A 24411-nucleotide genomic window follows, 5' to 3' on the forward strand; every position below is an offset into this window, starting at 1 on the left:
AAATAAATTAAAATACTGCTCTGCTTAGAGGTACACATTAAATAACATATGAATAGACTATAGCTAGGTATTGGAATAAATATTATCTGCATGCCTGTGCTCATTTGGCAACAACTTAGGTTCAATTGATGAGTCAATGAAAAATTTACCTTAAATTTACCTGCTCTCAAAATAGTGGGATTTATGGCATATTTTTAGAATTCTAAATAATTTATTTTAATATTTCTTAATCTATACTAATATACAGGGTGTCCCAGAAATAAGTGCAAGTATTTTAAGGGGTGGTAGACCTGGTCAAAAGAAACGTTTTTTCTCTTTAACGTTTTTCAAGTAAGTCCAAAATAAACGAGTTATTTTACTGTAAAAATTTAAACAAAAAATGCTTTTTTGCTTAAATTTTGAGAACCACTGGATCTTTACTGGTTTTTGTTTCATGTAAATTTAATCTACTATCTATGTTGCCATATCATCAAGAAATTATGTTTTTTTAACTTAAAACAAAAAAAATGTTCAAATTTTTTTCCAAAAAATTCCATATTTTCAATTTTTTTTTCCGCAAAGAAACCTCATAGGAGTTTTTTTTTAAAAAACCTCAACTGACGCCGAAATATACTACCAGTTAATATACTTGTACTTATTTCTGCGACACCCTGTATAAAATCCTTAAGTGTTACTCACTGATTAATCACGATCCTGCTCAAACCACTCAACGTAAGAAACTCAATTTTGGCATACATGTTGATTCTAGGGTGTAGAGGTTCGATAAGAAGGGATTTTTCGAAATTCCAGTTCCAAGGGGGTGAAACCACCCCTAAAATATTACAATATTTTTTATTTAAAAAACGGTCCAGTTTCCGAAAAAACGTTTAAACACTTATATTTTATTTTGTTTTTTTGTATATTTAAGATTTTTTAAAAATGTATACAGGGTGTTTCGAAAAATCTGGTCATTGATTAATCACGATACTGTTTAAAGCGCTTGACGTAAAATGCTGATTTTTGGAAAACTTGCTTTGCTTTATCATCACGATTATAAATGATTAATTCGACGCAAACGAAGTCGCGGGTACACGCTAGTTCCTTAATAAAATTACTGTAATATATATGTAAAAAAAAGATTATCCTATAACCATCATTTCACGAAAATAAAACTAGAACTATATTTTTTATCTTTTTATTTATTCTAAAAATAAATTACAATAAATATCTATAACATAAAAATTGTATAGATTAAATATACAATACCTAACTTAATAGGAAAATGAGAAAGTCTGCTAACAATCTAAAGTGATAAATACAGTAAAACATCCGTGAAAATATTTGCACAAATAAACAAACAATTCAGATAAAACTAGTAAGCAATACGAGAATGACATAATATAAGACCACAAAATCTGTGAACTGGGTAAAAAATTTCAAATTATCAATTATCTGTCAATATCAAAGTTGTCTACTTATTTGAAAAATTTAGTAATTTAAAAAAAAACTTTGGATTGAACCAGCACTGATGTATATAATAAATTTTGTAAAAATAAGATGGTAATAACACTTATGCAGTCCATTTTTTTTTGTATCATTACAAATATCATGTCATTCACATAATGCATAACAATAAAATCATTAAGTAAAGCTCATCAAATGTAGGATTATATGCAAATTTATTAAAGCAATACTTGATATTGGCCAGGGTTATTATTTTTCAAAAGTTATCGACAGAAAGATTGATTTTTATTTGGGACACCCTGTATATTTTTAAATAACTGAAAAGAACTTAAAATTACCTTTCCAAAAATATAGCACACTTGATATTTTGTTATAAAAATACAGAATTTTTAAAAGTTCGCCCCTTTTAACTAGTTGGAACCCTTATGGATGATGAAACTGCGCCTAATGAAACTAGAAAACATATTTTTTCAGCAAGACGAGGCACCGCTTCAGAACGCTTAATTTATCAGCAAATTTTTGCAGCCAATTTCGAGAATACTTGAATAGCTAACCCTAGTTGGCCGTCGAGGCCGCCGGACTTACTGCCCATGGATTTTTATATCTTTGCGGAAGAATAAAGGTTCTTATTTTTAATTTGCCCGTATAATCTAGACAAGAATTAGAAAATTAGAAGTACTTAGAGGTTACGCGAGAGTATCTTTCAAGGGGCGTCCAGACCAGATGAGCGAGCAGTAACGAGCGCGAGCAAACATTTATTCAAATTCGCTCGTGATTTCTGCTGCTCTCGAGCACATGATCAGCTTCCGTCCAGACCTAGCGATTATTTGTATGTTCGGCATTGATCGGTGTGTGGCACTTCATCTTCATAATGTCAGAAAAAATTATTGCTTGTGCGTCTTTCATTGTAGTTTATAAATTGTTGAAACGTCAAAAGAGAAAACGACTGCAGAGGAGATAACTCTTTTTAAAAATCGAGTTTCTCATGGTGGTAACAATTTACTAAACGATGTTGAAGCAGAAGATTCTGGAAAATTTAAGAACTTTTGTCAGATGTCACTTACAGATTTTAATACCTTATTAGATTAATTGACATGAAAATAATGAAAAATGATACCAATTACCGAAAAGCAATTTCACATAGAGAAAGGCTAGCTATAACCTTACAGGTCTTGGCGATTTTTGTACTACTCTATTAGTTCTAAAACAACTTCATTCGGCCATTCCATTTTTGATATTCGATCGCTAACGTGGTAAACAAAATCCCGTCCAAACCGAACATGCAATAGCGCGAATTTTCTTTGATGTACCGAGCAAGAAATCATTCGCTCGCTCGCAGAGCCGTCCACACCAGTTAAGCGCTCCCATAGAACATACCCGAATTCTTGCTCGCTCATGCTCGCTCATCCGGTCTGGACGCCCCTTCGCGTCCACTTGGTTAATGAATTTCACGAGCAATGTTCAAAAACGGCCCCGTCTGTCCATAACAGAAAACGGTCTACATGTCGAAAACCTATAGCAAAATCTGATGTCCTGGTTTGCCATTAATTTTTATTGTTATTAGATATAGTTTAAATGTGTTTTGATGTTGATAAATATAGTTTAAATTGTTATAAAATTCTACATCTGTCATTGCAAATATTATTTTCGTTTTAATTGCTGCTCACGGCTAGAATTTTTTTGCATTACAACCGGCGCCGTTCGAATCCTACTTATTCAAACTGAGCGAATTTTTAAGAACTCTTTACATTGAAGGGGAATCAAGCAAAATATCAAGTATGCTATATTTTTGGAAAGATAATTTTTAATTATATTCAATGAATTAAAAATATACAGGGTGTCCCATATAAAAAATCAAATTTTCTGTTAATAATTCTTAAATTATTAATTTTAAAAAAATTATACTTAAACCCTTAAATTCTAAGTAAAAAGGTGGTTTGGAAATGTTTTCATGAAAATACAAAATTTTCCATAGCAGAAAAGTGAGACCGATTTGTTAAAAATGCACATTTTTGAAAAACACAAACTCCGAAACGGTAACAAACATCGATGTGCGGTTTTCACCATCATGTTTTTGATAAAAATTGAGCTCCAGACACCGATATTAGTTTTCTATCCCCTATAGAAAAATATGTTTCCCTTTAAAAGCGCCCAATTTGGCCCACCCTGTACATGCGATGATTTATTGTATTTAGAAATTCTTTTCCACCAAATGCGGTCTAACTCTGTCGTTTACCTATATTTGATGAGTTGCGCCTATTTATTCATAACGTATGATTTCCACAAATTGTGAAAAATAGTGTTTTAGAAAATATTTAAATATTTTTTACAATATTGTAAAATAAATGTAACATATTCTTGGAAATACGACTACTGTAATGTGATGTTCTTTCTTTCTTATTGTAGGATAATTCATTCTATGAAGGATAAAACTTTCATAAACTGGCATTTACCTTTAAAACATTTCTTAGTTTTATTCTTCAAATTAGATTTTAAGCAAAATGGAATTTTAATTTTTATTTTTATGTATATAAAATAAATATATAATAATACTCTTGTTGCTCAATCAAATGTATTGAGGCATACATATGACAAAATAACTAAAAGTATTGCTATACTAGATCCAAAGTTTTTTTTTAGAGAAAAATGACAACATGCATTTCTAACAGCATCATTTTTAATAAGAAAACTAAAAATAAACATAGCAAATTATACGAAGCTATTATAGCCACATCGCATCTGCTATTATTGCTTAATACCCATTAGATCTAAAGTAAGTCTTAACACTTCTAAGTGAGATATCAGTTAAAGCTCGTTTGCTCGAAGGACCAACAAATATTATCCGAAATAATTGAACACATTAGAGAGACCGTTTGTTATTGTTGAGAATATGCCGCTTTCCTGGGCTACCGGTTGATGGGGTCCCTGTGCAAATTGTCCTCTGTTGTAGTTGGTCTGTGCCGGATGTCTGTAGAAGTGACTGTCCTGTCTCTGAAAAATTAACATCTTTATTAGGAATTTCAAATTCAAAGAAATATACCCATAATACCGTAAATATATTTTTAAAAAACGCAACGGAAAATTTTTTCGTGAAGTTTAAAGTGTTATATTATTTTATTTTAAGTCCTATTTTCATGATTTTTTTAGCAAACTATATATAAATCTATCAACATTAATTCATAAACTCAGTTTTTTTAAACTCGAGTATTTGGCTTATTATACAGTGTTAATTGAAGGGTTGTTTTTTTTAACCTAACTTTAAATAAATAAATAAATGCCTTTATTGTCAAAAATTTTTTCTTTTTGTAGACAAAGGTAAACTAACAAACAAAGTAGAAAAAAAACAAGGTACACAAACAAACAAACAAAAGATAATACAAAACATTATATAAATAATATTGTCAGTCTTATTGTTAAAATAAACATTTATAAATGTTTACAATGTCAAAGAACAAAAAATTTAAAATAATATGCAAAAATATTTAGCCAGTTTATAGCAAAATATCAATGACCTCTAAATAAATTAATTTCGATGTCATTAGTAAATACAGCAATAGCAAACACTTTAAAACACCCTGTGCAACAATTTCGTGAGTAACTTTTCCTACAACATTATTTTTCGATCAGAACCTAGTGATGGATTGTTATTTAACTATCTGTTATTTTATAACAATTATTTAGAAATAACATAACACAACCGTTACTACTTCTAAAAAATAACAGATATAAAATAACGACACGTAGAGATCGGCCGCTCGTGAAACGAAAAACGACGTCGGCGCTCTACACCGCCACGAAATTCTATGCTGCTGGAAGCAATTCCAAAAAACAACTAGTATGGCTGGAAAACATGTTATTTCGTCAACCATCGATACAGGCGGCGGTCGAGACAATCGGAGTGGGAAAGGAACGCTGCTGCATCGGTCGATTGTCGATGGAGGTTCGACAGGTGGGAGAATAACGCATCAGTTGTTTTAGATACATTGTTTTTCAACCTGTTACGAGCATAACAGGCGGAGGTCGAGATATTATAGCGCTGTATGTCTCAGTACGTTATTAAGTTTCAATATTTAGGTATTTATTTATTCTGAAAAATTTTCAGAATAATATTTTAAGATTCTTTAAAAATGTATACAGGGTGTTTTGAAAAATCTGGTCATTGATTAATCACGATCTTGCTTAAAGCCCTTGACGTAAAAAGCTGATTTTTGGAATAAATAATATTATTTAATAAATAATTATATAAAATAATTATATAAAAAATATTAGTAACACTAACAGAACTAAGGATATTAAAAAAATAACTGTAATAACTAACTGTACTATAAACAAAAAACTTGTAAAAAATACTCTAATACTTTGTACCCCAATTGCTATAACTTTCTGTATACGTCGGTCCATACTGTTAATGAGGCTGCAAATATATTGTGTTATGTTTTCCCATTCTTCTTCAAGAATCAAGTGAATATTCATAATTTCCGCCAAATTAAAATAGACCAGTGACTTTTACACAATCTTCAACACTAAGAACCATATTCAATCGTACACAACAATAATCACCAAAGCCACCTCGTCATTATGAAGAATAACATCAAAAAGTAACAATAATTAAAGATATTGCAAAATGTTTGTGGCAAGTTCATTTTGCTCTTGAAAATTAACCAAGGCATCTGTTGACATGAGTCAAAAAAAAGAAATGCTGAGTAGACATGGTTCTGACCGAAAAATAATGTTTTATGAAAATTTACTCACGAAATTATTGTACAGGGTGTTTTAAAGATAAGGTAAAAAACAACTCTTCGATTAACCCTGCATAATAAGTCAATAATTAAAGTTTATAATAAACTGAGTTTACGAATTAAAGTTGATATATTTATATACAGTTTGCTAAACAAATCAAGGAAATAAAGCTAAAAATAAAAAATATAACACTTTAAACAAGACCAAAAAATTTTCCGTTGGTTTTTTTGCCTCTGAGTGTAGATACCTACGTCAATTTGATCTCTAAAAACGGCTATTTCGCCACTGAAACAGAAATATAAAGAATCAAAGTTTTTTTTTTGTAAAGTGTCACTGGATGTACCTACTATATTCTTAAGAAAACAACCTTCTCTCTAAAAATCAGGATTTTACTTGTAAATTAAAAAGCCACCCTAAGTCGGAGAGAGAAAAATGCGAATTGTACATTACATAACCATGATGATATATTTCAGGCGCTTGTGAAAATGCTTTGTTCTTCTCTTTTTTATTCAGTATTTATTTTTGTTTTTGTTTTTCTCTCTTTTTTCAGAACATCCTTATTGTACTGAGTGTATTGACTGTATTTATCGGCAGCCAAAGCCAGAAATACCGTCCCGGTATGTATAGATAACAATGTATATTTTATTTAAAACATTGAATTTTGATTTTGATTTCAATTCAATCTCAATACAAAAATAAAAAGCAAAAAAGTTTTTCAATTAGAGTAAAAGTGATACCAAGCTGGTAGTACTAAATAACTAAGTATTTTTATGTATATGTTTACTGCTCAGAAAATTCAAGGTTCTTGCTTTATATACAAGGTCAGTCTTAAATAAGTGCAAATATTTTTAGGGATTGTATATTTTGACCCCAGAAACACAATAATAAAGATTTTTTCGCGAAAAAAACATTTTGAAAATCTGTCATTTTCTGGATTTTTTTTTAGTTTTTCGTTAAAAAAAAATTCTTGATAATATGGCAACATATGTTATACATTAAACATACATACATATATTATACATTAAATTTAGAAGATAGAAAACCCAGGACAGATAGAGTGGTTTTCAAAATTTAAGCAAAAAACATTTTTTGAAAATTTTCTAAGTAAAGTAACCCGGTTATTTTGGAGTTATTTGAAAAATGGTAAAGAGAAATTATGCTTCTTTCATCGATATCTACCAGCCCTGAAAATATTTGCACTCACTTAAAACTCATCCTGTATACAGGGTTGTTCACCACATACGACACGGAGTATTGTAGATAGACGATTAGATTTTTGCAAATTGTAACTTTTGGGTTCGTTGAAGGACTATTAGAGCTACAATTTAAAAATATTTTTACACGATACACAGTGTCTCAAATAAATAAAAAATATCAAAGTTGTATTTTTTGAAATGGAACACCATGTATATTATTACATTTTTAGTTTCTACGATTAAAATAAAGGTAAATTTGATTAAGGTTTATCGTACTTAAACCTTACCGTTTTTGAAATATTTTCAATTGTGTGAAATTGCAGTAAAAATTTTAAGACATAGTTTCTCCAAGGGTATCGAAGTTTTTAATACTAAATATTTACTGAAGTTTATTTATTGATCAGTTATTGTGTTGCAATAATAAAAATAATATTACCTCAGACAGAGTGTCTAAAAATTTATTTTAAATAATTACTAGCTTTAAACGGCAATAACTTGTTTAATTTAAATGGAACACCCTGTATATTTTAGGAGTACCAGATGCACCAGTTAATTGTATTATAGCATTTTTTACCTATATCTTCAAGTTTTTGTAGAATATGTATTTTCTTATAATTTAGGCCTCATTTATCAATATACCCATGGAATATTCACATTTTGGATTATTTTTAAAGATGTAACAAATTTTTAAAGAGTACAGATACTAATATTGTCGATAAAATTAGTTTATTTCATTAAAAAAATATAAAAACCTTTTCCTATTTTAATATATTATTTATTATTATATTAATTATTATATTATTATTATATATTTATATAACCTTTTCCTATTTTATTATTATTATATTAATTTATTATTTAAAAATTTATAAAACATTAATTACTTTGACATCTTTTTATGTTTTCAAATAAAAATTAGCATCAATATATTATTATTTAAAGTTGATTTGCTTTTTAAAGAAATTAAAGAGGTTTTAACAAAAACTGTTACAGTTAAATGAAATGTGTTCAGTATTTCATAGCCTAGAATTAATAAGCAAGCACCAGTATTTGGGAAATGCAATAAATTAAATAAAAAAATTGGTCAAGTGCTAGTCGGACTCGCGTACAAAGGGTTCCGTACCATTCATTATCTATACAACATTAGACACTATATTATTATAAACATTTTTCCGATTTAGCTGAAATTTTGAAAGCGCGTATCAGTAATTTAAAAAATGAAGAAACACATTGTATTAATCAATAATAAATATGTAAAAAGTTAAAATAAATATGTAAAAATTAAAAAAAACGATTAAAAAAAAGTCGCCTTGACTAGGATTCGAACCTGCCTTACTACGCCTACGGCTCCAACGTCATAGCAGCGTAAAGTCTTAACGCTTTAACCACGCGGCCACCGAGGATTTGAAAGATTCTATGTAAAATTCTTACTTAAAAGATAATGTTTAGTGAAAGTATTTTTTTATTTATAAACATTTATTTAATTCTGTTTTTAGTATTTGTTCTTATAGCGGCAACATGGATACATTATCTGTAAAAATTTCAACTGTCTAGCTATAACGGTTCATAAGATAGACCTTTGTGACAGACGGACGGACGGACGGACAGCGAAGTCTTAGTAATAGGGTTCCCGTTTTTACCCTTTGGGTACGGAACCCTAAAAATAAATACAAGTTTGTCATAATTTTTTAGAGCATGATGGTCCTTTTGCTATTTTTTTAAAAATTGATAAAACATTAATTATTATCACATCTTTTTTGTTTTCAAATTAAACTTAGCATCTATATATTATTATTTAAAGTTGGTTTACTTTTTAAAGTAATTAAAGAGGTTTAAAAAAACTGTTAAAGTTCAGTGAAATGTGTTCGGTAGTTCATACCCTAGAACTGTACTATTAATAGGCAAGTATGAGTGATTCAATAATTTTAAAATAAAAACAGCTCATGTAAATGTATTCCAAACAAGTGAAATTGTAAAGTTGACGTAAGTATCTTATTTAATTATCCAGGATATCAGATAAATTAGCATGCAATTGTAATAAAAAAATATGTACAAATTACTTACAACAAATAAAAATAACGTGAGCAAGTGAAAGGGGTCATTTTATTCTAGGTGATTAGTTTTTGGGAAAGTTTAAAGCTTCTTTATTGGGTGGTACTCCGTCTAATTGCAGAATTGGTTTGGGGGGATCGGTAACTAAAGGTGCGAAGTGTTCCCAACTCTAAAAGGGGGTCTTAATATTACAACCGTCACCAACACACTAAAGCTTATAGCTAATTATATACATATTTACATATAATATAAACAGTGCCTTACTATAAACAAGTAAAGACTGTCCAATGAAACATAAAAGATTTCGATGCAACAAAACAACAGAAAATATAATTAACCTCTACACTAAAATGATCGACAAAATCTGTCTATATTTCATTGGATGGACTTTATCTGTTGTAAAAAGGCAAGAGCAACAAGGTTGATAACTAATATCTGTATTTGCTTGCTATTATTATTATAGATAATTTTTAATTAAACTGTGTAGCTCATAGTAAATTTACTTATTATTCATTGTAAATTTATCTTTTAAAATCGCCAACTTCTTGTAATTTTACTATAGAGTAACAACAAATTAAAACATTTTATTAAATTTATTTTATATTTTAGAAAGTTTGGCGTAGAATTTTGAACACCCTGTATGATTTAAGATTCCGATATTTAACAGCAAAGTAAGTGCAGACCATCTTAATTAGAGTTCTTGTATTTTTAATAACTTTTTTACGGAGGGTTGAAAATTATATATTTTTATTTATTTATTAATATCTCCAAAACTATCGAAATATATTTACTCATATCTTAGGATTATATAAAGTGATCAGAAAGGAAACCAAAAATGCAATAATATACAGGGTGTTCCATTTAAAAAAATCATCCGATCCACTCACACTTTTTTGAGCCATCCTGTAGAAGTTAAAATATTTTCCTAAAATACACCCTAGTACATGCTTTAGGTTTGAATTTAAACAAAATTCCCAAGTTCTTTATTCTAGGAGCTACAGATGCCCGATGCACTATTGCCGGACCCTGTATAATCTAAAGGGGTGAATTTTATATACTACAACTGCTAATCTAATTTTAATAAACAATTAAGAAAGTCCAAAAATTGAACTTACGAAACAATACAAAATCGTTTAACCCTTAACTGGTCCGGCGTCGTCTGACAGACTACGCCAAAAAATTAACTCATTCTCATTAGTTACTGGGACCGCCCACACAATTGGCGTTCCAGCTAATCCTCCCCCTCTCGGTCAACTACTAATAGCCATATTTATGCCAAAACTGGATTAGTTTTTTAGAAGTTATGGCAGAAGTTACTTAAAGGTGCGTATTCATTATTCGCACGAACGAACGAACGAATGTTCACTAGTGGTATGAAGTGTACGGGGACCGTACGATAGAACCGTACGAGAAGACCGGAGGCATTTGTTGGCGAACGCCTTTGATGTACCGACTCGAAACGGATGGTCGAGCGAACGAACGAACGAACGGCCGCATGCGTTCGGTCCCCGTCTAAATATACCGCACTTTCATTCGTTCGTTCGTTCGGATAATGAATACGCACCTTAAGCCGTAGTCTCTCAGACGACGCCGGACCGTTTGCGTAAGATTTTGTGTTTGACAAACTTTTGTAAAATATGGCCAGGCCTTCGAAAAGAGTGCGTTTACGAGACTCTAGTTATGAAGAAACTCTATTAAAATGATATGATGAGGACTGTGACAGTGACAATATGACAATCTGCCAGACAAATGCGTTTGACAATGTCAAATATTCCAAGAGAAATATACTTTACAATTGGTAGAATACTTGCAATTCCTGTACAACCAGAACACGTCCACGGAGATATTCTTATCTCAGAGTTCTTATCCTAGTTAAAGACAATGTTATGTCCTAGTTTAATTATTTTTAATGCCTATAATATACGAATTCATTTTGTAAAACATGTTCAGGAAAACAATGAACTTTGCCTCATGCTGTAACTAAAAACCTTTTCTTTAATTTCAGTTTTATAGCTTATTTTTTTTTTATATATAGTACTAAAAACATATTTCTATATTGTAATGACTGTTAGTAATTTGGTTTTATTTTTTAGAGCTTAGTAAAAATCTAATTGTTTTTTTTTCAAATTTATATGTATGTTATTTTATTTTGTACTATATTTTCTTAAAGTTTATATTAATTGAACCCATTTTTGTCTATATTAGTTCAATAATACATAATATAATATATAATAAAATAAAAATTTGTTATTTTTTAGTTTTTGTGTTTTTTTCACTTTTTAGAAGGCGTAGTCCCACAGACTACGCCGGACCGTTTATGATACATATCTATTACCGGACCAGTTAAGGGTTAAAGATACCATACAATTTCAAAACGCAGAAACATGCCATAAATGACATCGTAAACTACAACTTAAAAATATATTATGTATTTAAAATACCTAAACCGATTTCATTAAACAACTTTTGTCTTATAGTGTTTTTGTTTTAAAAGCTGTTAAATTTTAATAACTTATAAATATAAAAGTAAATAGATAGTTTTTTAAAAATTACATTATTAAAATAAATATATATATATATATATATATATATATATATATATATATATATATATATATATATATATATATATATATATATATATATATATATATATATATATATATATATATATATATATATATATATATATATATATATATATATATCATTTTCAAACAGGAACTATTTACGAATTTTTATATAATCAATACTTCATAGTAGATAAATAATTCTGTGCATAAAGTAATACAAAAATATTTAAGAAGACTATTTTGTTACTTGGGGCGATTAAAACTTACGACAGGGATGATTAAAACTTATATACAGGGTGTTTTGTAATACATAAGCACACTATTATTTTATCTACAGAGAAAATACTACAGTTTTAAAATTACCTTGGCAGCCAGTAAAGTAACGTTTAATAATGTTGGATGATCATCGACGACCATAAATTCCACTTCTCGCGGTACAAATCCATCTCCATAGACCTGTAAAAATATAAACCATGATATATTTACTTACATCTACTATACATCTTATACAGGGTGTCCCAGAAATAAGTTAAGCAAATATTTTAAGGGGTGGTAGATCTCGATAAAAAAAATATATTTTCTCTTTATCGTTTTTCAAATAATTCCAAAATAACGAAGTTATTTTACTTTAAAAATTTCCAAAAAAAAAAATATTTTTTTCTAAAATTTTGAGAACCACTGGATCTTTTCTGGATTCTCTTTCTTGTAAATTTAATCTAATACCTATATTGCCATATTATCAAGAAATTATGTTTTTTAACTAAAAACTAAAAAAAATTCTAAAAAATTTTTCAAAAAATTTCGATTTTTATTTTTTTTTTTTCTCGAAAAAAACCTCATAGGCGTGTTTCTGGGGTTGAACTATACTACCAATTAAAATACTTGCACTTATTTCTGGGACACCCTGTATTATTATATCTACTACTATATCTTGTAGTAGCAAATAATGATTTTATATAAAGAAGTTTCTGCGAAGCCAAATTTAAGTACTTTGTAACCATTTTGTATATAGGTAATACCCATATTACTAGTACTCCTTTCTATACACGCTTTAAATATCTCATTCTGTATCAGTGAAAAAAAATTATATGGACTCCATAAAAATTAATAATTTTCGATGTAAATCCCTTTTCCCCAAAGCTAATCGAGATTTTAATGCATAAATTTATCGGACTTCTAGATAAAAAAATAGATTTGGAATGAAATGACGTCATTTCCAGTCAGTTTTTAGGTCATACTGTTATTGATTCAGTTACTGACGTCAATTTATATCCCTAACATATATTCAATTAAATTTACAGTTTGAATAACTAAATTTAGAATATCAAAGCCCAGAGACTTTTTCCTCGGTATTCAAGTACTGTGAATGTTAAACCTTCTGTATTGTGTTTTATAGATAAAATACTAAAATGTTTACCCATTTTTTTTTTGTTGCTTTTATTTTTTATTTTAGTAATTTTAGTAAATTCCTTCTTAATTTTTTAATTTTTATTTTTTTTTCTAAGTAAATTTATTGAAATAAATGAATCTAATAGGCCAGTGCAAATAATTTTGAATTTGCAAAAATTTTTAGAAAGCTGCGGCCATTGAAAATAGTTAGCCTTAGTAACCCTTATTAACATACTAAAAGTCCCCATTTGTCCGATGTGTGCGTCATCAAGAAAAAAATCGGCCGCCATCTTGAATTTTGGTACTTTTTGGGAATAAATGTAAATAACTCGAAAACAGTGCGTTATAGCGAAAAACTTCAAGAGGTAAAAATTAAAGAGAATAAAAAACTCTATCAGAATCAATAAAGAATAGTTGATTATCCTAACGCAGTGACGTACAAAATTTTTTTGAAAATCGAGCAATTTTTAAAAGGAATCACCGAAATGCAAATTACTATTCTTTTAAGCTTATTAACAAATAACATGGATATTTAACATCAATTCAACTAAAATACAGTCCTTTTGACATTTTCAAGAAATATTTACTGGTGGTTTAATAATAATTCAAAATTAACAAAAATTGTCAAAGCTATCCTTTACTAAATACATGTGTACTAATAATGTGCGAAAGCAGCCTCCACCTTGTTCCGGTCGGGGCTATTTGCACTTTAACCAAGGTCTTTTTGTTACCATTTTGTAAACAACTTGTTTTTAAGTATACAGTGACAGTTTGAAAAATTAGGCTACAGGTTGGAAGAAAAAAATAAAATGTAATAAACTACTTGCGAATGTCTTTTTGTAAAAATAAATACATTCATACCCCTACAAATCGAATAACAATAATTCAAATTATGACCATTTTGTATGTATATATATACACTAATGTATTACCAACTTGTAACCTAACTTTTCAAACTGTCATCTCTAGAAAAAAAAATGAAATTTACAATTTTATTCGATTTGTTCTTCGTCGACCGATATTTGTTTGTTCTCGCAAGAAATACTATTACAGTTACCACACAAGCATGAACATGGCATATTGGATTTTAAACATGTACCATTGCGATTAAAAAAAATAGTACAACAAAATATGATTTAATCTGCTGGTCTATATTCTTGTGTCGGTGTCACGTAATTTTTAAAAAATGCCTTTAACTTCAGAGCAAAAATCGATTATATTTACGTGATTAAGGGATGGGGTTCCCATAAGGGACACTGCAGATACATTAGGAATAAACAAAAAAACAGTGCTGTTGGCTAAATCCAAAAAAAAAATCAATATAATTCAAATATCCTTATAGACCAGGAGTTCCATCTGGGATTACTAATTCTTGTACTACTTTTTTTTATCGCAATGGTACATAGTTTATTACATCCAGATTTGCAATTACAGTAAATCATTTTCAATACAAATTCTGGTGCCACTGCGTTTGACATTGTTTTTGGAACTAAGGTATCCATTTTTTCAACTCCATCCACATTCCCATCCACAGCCTCTTCTCCGTTATTTAGCCAATACTGCATTTATAAATAGGTCCTATAATATTGACTTTCAGCTGCGTTCAAAATTTTTACTATAAGTACCTGACGAGATGTAAGGGCTTTATATTTAAAATACCTCAACTGATCTAAATCTTTTGCTAGCCTATGTCGACCATATAATGAAAATATGAATGTATTTCCAACTTCGACTAGCTCAGATTTTTGTGCTGCAGGGTATAAAAAAAAACGGATATAATTTGTCGCAGATGAGGATCTTTTTGCAACGTTTTGAAAGTCGCCAGTTTACATTACATTTTATTTTTTTCTTCCAACCTGTAGCCTAATTTTTCAAACTGTCACTGTATTTTTAAAAACAAGTTGTTTACAAAATGGTAACAATAAGACCTTGGTTTAAGTGCAAATAGCCCCGACCGAGACAAGGTGGAGACTGCTTTCGCACATTATTAGTACACATGTATTTAGTAAAGGATAGCTTTAACAATTTTTGTTAATTTTGAAATATTATTAACCCACCAATGAAAAATATTTCTTGAAAATGTCACAAGGATTGTATTTCAGTTGAATTGATGTTAAATATCCATGTTATTTGTTAATAAGCTTAAAAAATTAGTAATTTGCATTTCGGTGATTCCTTTTAAAAATTGCTCGATTTTCAAAATTTTTTTGTACGTCATTGCGTTAGGATAATAAACTATTTTTGATTCTAATAGAGTTTTTTATTCTCTTTAATTTTTACCTTTTGAAGTTTTTCGCTATAACAAATAAAATTCAAGATGGCGGCCGATTTTTTTGATGACGCACACATCGGACAAATGGGGACTTTTAGTATGGTAATAAGGGTTGTAGAATGTAGAATGTTCTACAATAAGGGTTACTAAGGATAACTATTTTCAATGGTCGCAACTTTCTAAAAATTTTTGCAATTTCAACATGGCGAATGTCATAACTGCACTGGGGTATAATGCATAAGCTATACCTATTCTGCTTAAATTCTAATCATTGAAATTTTGATTGAAATTGAATTATACGGGGTGGCGCGTCATCTACGACGCGGTTTTTACAAGGAGAACAAAAGTTTGTATTGAAGTGAAATTTTGTGAGCTTATGTAATTCAATTTAAAGCATTCTCTAAAATTATATAGATTTCTACAGGGTGTCCCCAAAAATAGTTACACATAAAAGTTGTGTTTTTTGTAATGGAACGCCCTATATATTAATTGATTTTTGGATTCTAGTAAAAAAATAAAGGCGAGTTTCATTAGAAAAGTATATGACTAAAATGTGTAGTTTTTGAAATACATTTTCACCGGCACGAAAAATGGGCCCCTTATAACTTTGACGTACTTTAAAGTCTAATATATTTTGTTTTACCAGGCCGACTTTGATGACTTTTAAGCAGTATGTAGCCAAATTATTTGACTTTTTAGTACCTCTTTTTAAATTAAAAATAAAACTCCCCATTCTGTTAATTATACAATGGAAAACAAAATGTTGATATTTTGGTGACAGTTTGATTGAACGTGTTAGGTTCAATCAAACTGGTGGAATATGTTAAAACAACAAGAAATTTAAAAATCATCTAATTTTATCAGCTAGATCCGTCTTTTCTCGATAGTTTGTTTTTTGGTTCATCTCATTAGCTTTATTTTTGTCGGAGATATTCGTTTTTGAAGAAGACACTAACATTTTTTTCATTTCACATTGAGACCATGCCTTTGCTTTTGGTCCTAGTCAACAGATCTAGTAAGTTCTGGTTCCGAAGCAAGCTTCTTGACATAAGATTTGCCTCATTTCTTTTGTCTTCTTCTTATAGTCCGTTAGTTAATATGTACGTTCCTTAGGTGAAATTCATTATAAATTTAAAAAACTGACAAACGGCGGTTTCTTAGCGATAAACTTCGTCGATCGTCTCGATTAGAAGTTCTCATACGAAGGTTCCTGGGCGTCTAGATTAATGTCCTCATGCACGTGGTTATAATTCAAAAACCACTCAGTATACTCTATGGTATTAAGGTATTTTTTGAATTGGAATTTTATAGCAAATTCAATGAACTAAACAAATATAAAGCATTTCATTAAAAATATATTTGACCACCCTGTATATCCATAAAATATTTTTGAAATGTGTACTACCATTAAACACATATTTTCTAAAAGGTTTGTAATGAAAATCTCAAATAGGAATCCTGATACAGAGCTTTTTCGGACAACACGGAGCCATCTTGTATGTATGGATTTGTATAGGTGTGTTTAATTTAAATACTAAAGGGAAAACAACGAATTTAAATGGGTAAACTTTGTAATATATCTTACTAAAAATACAATGCAAAAAGTCTTTGCATTTTGTCGAGGTTTGTATCCCATAAGGGCTTAAAGCACTCCACTATATAATATTACTAAACATTAAAAGCTCACAGCTCACAAAAATTCTCTTCTTCGTCTCTATTTATTTTACTTACACAACTTTTCGGTCAGAAGTATCACTGACCGTTATCAAGTGTCAAGTAATCTAAATCCTAAAACTACTGAGGTTAATACACTAGAAGCGAGCATTCACTCGTGAAGAATTTAGGTACACTCAAGCATGAGGTTGTCCACTGATAATACCTGCAAGGGAGCGTTTTATGAGTGGTTGCCATATTGTTGAATTTCCATACTTATATTGCTAAAGATATTATTGCTAGATATGAATACGGCTTCTTTAAATTTACGTTTTTTTCCAATGGGGTTCTTTGTAGACAACCCGGGCTTCCGACCATTTTATGTTGTGGTGCTTGGACCAAACATGATCTGCAATGCCTGACTTCATTGTTTCACCTCTTTGAGTATGTTTATTATGTTCGCCAAGTCGTACATGTAAAGCATGTTTTGTCACATATACGACTCACCGCAAGGCACCTGGTAGATGCATTCTTTCTCTTGTTTTGATGATTCCGGATTTGGTTTTGTTAGGACACTTCTTAGAGTAGTCCCAGACTTAAAAACAGTTTTAATTTTATACTGCTTGGCTATTCGCTTGATCTCCGATGTTTATTTCACATATGAAATTGTCAAGAGAGAGAGAGAGCATCTTTCTCATGCTTTTGTACCAATGAGTCGGACTTGGAATTGGAATATAAGATTGTCTAGGGATTTTGAATAGTAACCATTCTGAAGCAAATCGGTTTTAATATTACTTGCAATACTTTACTGCATATAGTATAGTAGTAGTTAGTAGTAGAAGTACCTAGTAGTTTTAACTATACCTCTTTTGGTTGCTTCAGAATGATTCGTTTGATAATTTAAATATTGTTCCGTATGTGTGGGTTTTCTATAGAGAGCAGTGCTAATAGCTCCATCGCTTCTACTCACAAGAACATTCAGAAACGGTAGACAGCAGTTTTTCTCTTTCTCAATTGTGAATCTGATTGACTTACTTCTTTTAGTTTCAATGCAAAATCATTGTCTACCACAATCAAAATAATATTGTATTATTGATAAAAATCTGTATATAATAGTATATTATTCAACGAGCATATAATGGTGGCTGTTATTCACGCGGATGAAGTTTATGATACGAGCCGCAGGCGAGTGTGATAAATCATCCAAGTGAATAACAGCCATTATATGCGAGTAGAATACTATACTTTATCCAGGACTATCAAAAAAATTTAGATAATATTAATATAAGTTTCGCCTGCGGTTCGTGTCATAAACTTCAGCTGCGTGAATAACAGCCATTATATGCGAGTAGAATACTATACTTTAGTCAAAAAATTTAGATAATATTAATATAAGTTTTTATTTTTAAGGTCAAAAAAATATTGAACGAGTATAATGAGTAAGTAACATGGAAACAAAACATTGAAATTTTCTTTAACTAGGTAGCTCACTAATTTAGCTTTAATTAATTAAAACAAAACCAAGCCGGTTTGGATCGAGCACAGCTCTTGGTTCGAGTTTGGATCGAGGTATCCGTGGAAGCGGTGAATAATGAAACCATTATTCACTAGTGAATAATGAATATTATTATTATTTCATAAACTCATGTATAATAATCAAATTATAGCCGAGTCGTGGATAAAACAATTAAAACTACACTTTATATTAGAATTTTTGGCTATTTCGACAGCCTTACAGCTTATACTGAAGCTTACCTCAAGTTTGTATATTCCCGGCATTAATATTCTCCAGAATTCTCCAAATTTCGTGGTTTGGAAACCGACATCTCTTGTTTTGATCTTCAAAGATGCCATTTCGACAGGATTGCCATATTCATCCATCACAAATCCATGTACACCCCTGTGAGCTTCTGCCAAATATTTTATCAATGCCTAAAAATAATTATATATGCCAGCAATTACAGCAAAAAATATATAATAGTTTATAGTCTTTAATGTTCAAATAATAAAATTTTTAAATAAAAAAAAAATTTTACTAGTTTTTAAAAAAGTTTACAAAAAACTTACAGGGGTAACTAAGTACTGCTTTGTATGTAATTCATGTACTTACTACTTTATTGTCTTCCCAGTATTTTGGTAACTCATAAGCTGGAGGATATTTACAACAAGAAACTTCCAAAGTGACCTCCATGCAACCATACCATACGTAGTTATAGTCTTGCATACCTCCGGTTAAAGGATACCATTCAGCACCGTTTGTTATACCCTTCAAAAAATATAATATATTCAATTAATAAAGATTTTTCGATACATTAGTATTATTATTAGATTTATTAATGTTGATAACAAATAACCAAGACAGATGATATTCACATATCGTCTTATATTTGACGAGATGTGCTGTTTTAATATGAATATAAAAAACAAGTTATCCTAATATTTCTTACACGTTTAAAGGATGTTTGTGATGTTTTACATGAAACTCCTCTGCTCATTTTAGCATGGTTAGTGGAATAAGTTAGAGCCAGATGTTTGAAAACGTCGTCATCAGGTGTTAATGATGGTGTGTGGGTATAGGATGTGAACACTGAAACAAAAAAGGTAGATTTAAATAAGTAGGGGTACAAATAGATCTATGTAGCTACACTAAAGTTTATAAAATAGTACTAAAGTACTAAGTAATAATCAGGAACTAAAATTATTTATTAAAAGCTTAACTTTAGAGATAAACTGAAATTATATAGAAATAAGTTTTTTCAGTCATAATTCAAAATATGGAATGTGTATTCAAATGTTTCTAATATGGTGTGTAAATTTTACAAGAATTTGTTCTACATGAAAATTTCTTAAAAAAATCTAATATTTTTTATATTTCTTGAAAGATAATTTTTAATACTTACTGGCACATAAAGCTGAAGATGCGCAGACTCCTTTTTGCAGCATTAAAAACTTTCTAATATTTAATATTACAAAAGAAAGTTAATACAGATGGTCAAATATAGTTAAAACATAAAAATGTAAAATACATACAACATTTTTCATATAATATCATATCAGAAAGTTCGTTAAACATTTGACCTAATCGTTAATATTAATGGTCCATTAGTACATTACACTATATTAAAAAATATTCTTGCACACTAAATGATAAGATTTCTCGCTTAATTTTTTCTATAGATAACACCGTATGATAAAAAAAACGGCGTCAAAAAGGACTGGGGAATGACAATCGATGCACACCATCGAATTACACCATTTAAAAACATTTTTGCTCAATATAAAAGTAAAATATAATCTTCTTAAAGCCAACTGGTAGTAAGGGCAATTAAATAATAAAGCGGAGTACAGGTCAAGTTCTAGGGCTTGACCTCACCAAAATTATCATCGATTGTCATTACCAGCCGTCTTTGATGCCGTTTTTTTTCTATCCTATGGTGTTAATTTATGTTCTATCTAAAATATGACAACATTGAAAATTGCAACGAAAAACGTAACGATCGCACAAATAAATGTTTTAGAAAATCTCAAAATTTTCATAGTTCACTGACTATGCTACAGAAATTAGCTTTTTAAAAAGTTGTCTAGTATAGGAAAAATATTAAACAATCTTCAAGTTATTCAGATAAAAACACACTAAAGCCGGAACCCCATTAGCCAACACCCGATGTGATGCCACGCGATGCCAGGCTATCCCACGTGTTGCGACGTGAGAATGGGTGTGCACATTAGGTAACACGTTGTGTTAACACGTGTTAACATGCCTGAAATTTTTATTGAAGTTTAAAAAGTTGTTAATAGGGATACGAAAATACTAGAAGTATCGATACCCATACCGATATTAGATTATAATCATAATACCTTAACTTCACAATCTCCATTAACCTTCTTTCCTTAATTGTTGATTATTAAATTTTAAAATTAATAATAGAATTTGTATTTTTACTGATTGAACACTCAAAAAAACATTTTTGTTTTCTATTGCATTCGAAAATAACCGTTAGAAAATAGCTGCGGGACTAGAGAAGCAAGCGGGGAACAACACGCCGTAACACACGTCGGTGAGACCTGGGACCGACGAATCGACCATCACACGTGTCATAGCGTGTTATAGCTAGTCGGATGGCGTGGCGTGTTGCCTAGTGTGTACGCAATACATGTAATTAAATGGAAAAACATACGCACTGATCTTCATGACGTGGGGTAGTATGGCATCGCGTGGCGTGGCGTGTTGGCTAATGGGGTCCGGGCTTAACACAACAGAGAACAACTTACGCGAATTAGGTGTATTATCAAAAGGATAGCTGGCGACCAAAGCACCGCCATGAAGACTGCCAGAGAGGACAAACTGAATTTTCTTCACCCATTCCTTCACAGCTTCAGTTTCAGGTTGGGTTCTTCTATTGTTCTGCTTGAAATAATCAGGGAAATTTCTGTTCAAGTCGTATCCTTGAGAATTATATCTACAAAAAGAATATTAACTAATGAATTAAAGAAAAAATCACAAATTTAACGTGAATTTATGCGTTAAATAAACCGCCGAGAGGGCAGACTTTAATTTACAAGTTTTTTTATTGTTTAAAATTTCAGTTTCGGCAACTAGTATCGTAGTTTTAGTGTCTCATCATCAGTTTGAGTTTGGCTCATGAATTTTTCAGATTTATAAATTATAAGCAAAAAAATACAAAATAAGGAGGTGATTGCCAGGATTTATTATATAAGCAAATAACTTAGTAGAGATATATGAGAAATTTAAATTACCTACTTATTTATATTTATCTACAGCTATTTAGACTATTTTATAAAAAATATAGAATTTGTACCTTCCTTGGGCTCCATCACATTGTCCTTCTTTAGATACTTCAAAACCATCAGGATTCATGGAAGGCATGATATGAATTCTTGTATTGTCCAGTAGCCATTTTATATAAGGATCTGTATTGTAGCTCGTCACTAAATACTAAAATGAATAAATTAACCTTATACGAAACATAATATAAATTATAAAAAGATAAAATAAAAAAATATATCTCAAATAAACTATTGCAAGAAAATATGATCTACAGTTGAATATTGAAAATTTCTTGTAATAGATTGAAGTTACAAGCTGAAGTAGCTAAAATCATCAATAAAGTGTAGTGCTACGATCTACATATTTCTAAAAAATCTGCCATGAGTTAGAAAACTAAATAGTAACTATAAGTATACATATGTATGTCTTCAGTATTCTTATAAGCGTCATAATGTTTATTGTTTATAATATATTTCGTCTTTCAGTATAGTGCTTATTGACCTTATTTATAGCATACTTGTAATTTTCTATTTCACTGAAACTTACTTTCAAAATGGTTGATTTTAAAAAGAATTCTGGTATAATTTCGTCAAATTTTATAAGTATATATTTTTTAATAGACAAAAATTTATTTAAATATACTTACATGTATAAGTTGTAGAAGTAGTTCGCGACTTACAGCTTCGTTACCGTGGATGTTTCCGATATACTTAACATCTGGCTTTCCAATCATATGTTCATACGGTGATGCAGATACAACCATTACCCATAGGTCTCTACCTGAATCAAAAAATTATAATTTCATCAATATCTTTATTATTTTAACATTTATGAACACAGACTACAGAATAGTCTAATACAAGGGTTGTTTTTTATATTTTGCATATAAAAACATAGTAGGTCCCTGTCAATATATATTAAATGCAAAATTAACTGTCATCTTTAGTTAACTTCCTGTCAAAGTTTTAGACCGCTTCGTTTAAAGCTGTTCATAAACTGAAGTTGCCGAGTCAGTCCAAAAATGGAATTAAGCCGAGAAAATTTTCGCGCAATAATTTAACAAAGTCTTGCTGAGACAAAGACAGTTGTCTCAACAAGAATGCATTGCCGAGTTATTTTCTGTTTTCGACAATGAAGCACCACATCAGTCCACAATTTCTTGTTGGTATGGATAATTAAATGTGGATGGATGAGTCTTAACCCTGTAGTAGATTAGTTAGTTTTAAATCAACAGCAGGTCCACGAACAACGGCAGTCACTCAGAAAAACGTTGATGCTGTACGTAAGCTGGTCCAAGAAGATCGATATGTGATCGTGAAACTGAAGTTTCACTGTATATTTGAAAAACCTAAATTCGAAACCTAAAACTTTTACATGAAGAAACATCTGTAAAAAACGGTTTCTCGTTGGATACCGCATTTGTTGACGGAAGAACAGAAACCAATTAAACAAACAAACAAACAAACAAACGCTTTATTGTACAAAAAGCCAAAACAGCTTCATCGACAAAGCAAAACAAAAAAGCACAAAAACAAATATACAAATAAACAAATAAAAATGCCATACAATACAAATCAATTCAAAAAAAAATTTACGTCATAAAATTACAAATAAAACATATATGGACATTGCAGAACACAGGCGTAACTAGAAAATTTTACAAAAGGAAAACTCTAAATGGATAAACTAATGTTATATATTATAAAATCAAGAGTTATAAAATATAAAATATTAAATACTAGACATTTAACCAGTGTATGAGATAATCAAAATTGTAAAATTCAAAATTGTCCATGATTAAACATCAACAAAAAAGTCGTTTACCGCATATAGGGCTCTCTCCAGTAAGTATGATTTCAGAGCTTTGCGAAATGCGGGAAAGAATGAAAGTGACTTGATATTCGAAGGCAAATGATTGTACATTTTCTTGGCATTGTACAGTATTGAACCCTTAACTAGTTCTGAGTTCGGGGTTGGCAGATAAATATCGTGCTTCATCGCATTCCTAAGTGGATAGTTGTGAGAAGGCCTCTCCGGAATAGAGAATATGTGCTTGCGGATTAAGCAAATGAATAAGGAAGGAAGAGTCAGTAATTTGAAATTTTTAAAGAAATTCTGGCAGTGAGTTCTACTGTTTAGTCCCAATAAGTATCGAACTGCTCTCTTTTGAAGTTTGAAAATACGATCAAATTTTGTCGCGCAGCAAGTACCCCAGAATGGAAGGGCATAACGAAGATGCGACTCAAAAAGGGCATAATAGACCATTCGAGAGATTGATGAGTTAAGTTCCTTAGAAACTGATCT

The 24411-nt window shown here is 30.2% G+C and overlaps 1 protein-coding gene across 3 annotated transcripts in view; it reads right to left on the minus strand.

Annotated features, from left to right (window-relative positions):
- Nucleotides 1-3518: 3518 nt before the first annotated feature.
- Nucleotides 3519-24411, minus strand: part of LOC115888420 (carboxypeptidase M-like) — a 45746-nt gene continuing 24853 nt past the window's right edge. Inside the window, exons 4-13 of one of the 3 annotated variants that reach the window (XR_004051255.1) lie at nt 22754-22887; nt 22139-22275; nt 21591-21778; nt 20219-20248; nt 19766-19905; nt 19429-19584; nt 19074-19250; nt 12368-12460; nt 9444-9600; nt 4311-4434 (exon numbers count right to left, since the gene is read on the minus strand). Coding sequence is in view for 2 of the 3 variants with exons in the window: in XM_030908161.1 (XP_030764021.1) it covers nt 4282-4434; nt 12368-12460; nt 19074-19250; nt 19429-19584; nt 19766-19905; nt 20219-20248; nt 21591-21778; nt 22139-22275; nt 22754-22887 (1208 nt within the window). In the remaining variant the exon portion in view is untranslated. Of the gene's footprint in view, nt 4435-9443; nt 9601-12367; nt 12461-19073; nt 19251-19428; nt 19585-19765; nt 19906-20218; nt 20249-21590; nt 21779-22138; nt 22276-22753; nt 22888-24411 lie in introns of all 3 variants that reach the window. The other 2 variants (XM_030908161.1, XM_030908168.1) reach the window with 2 other exon arrangements.

This window comes from Sitophilus oryzae, unplaced genomic scaffold, assembly GCF_002938485.1.
Source record: "Sitophilus oryzae breed Bouriz unplaced genomic scaffold, Soryzae_2.0 scaffold_1167_pilon_pilon, whole genome shotgun sequence".
NCBI lineage: Eukaryota > Metazoa > Arthropoda > Insecta > Coleoptera > Curculionidae > Sitophilus > Sitophilus oryzae.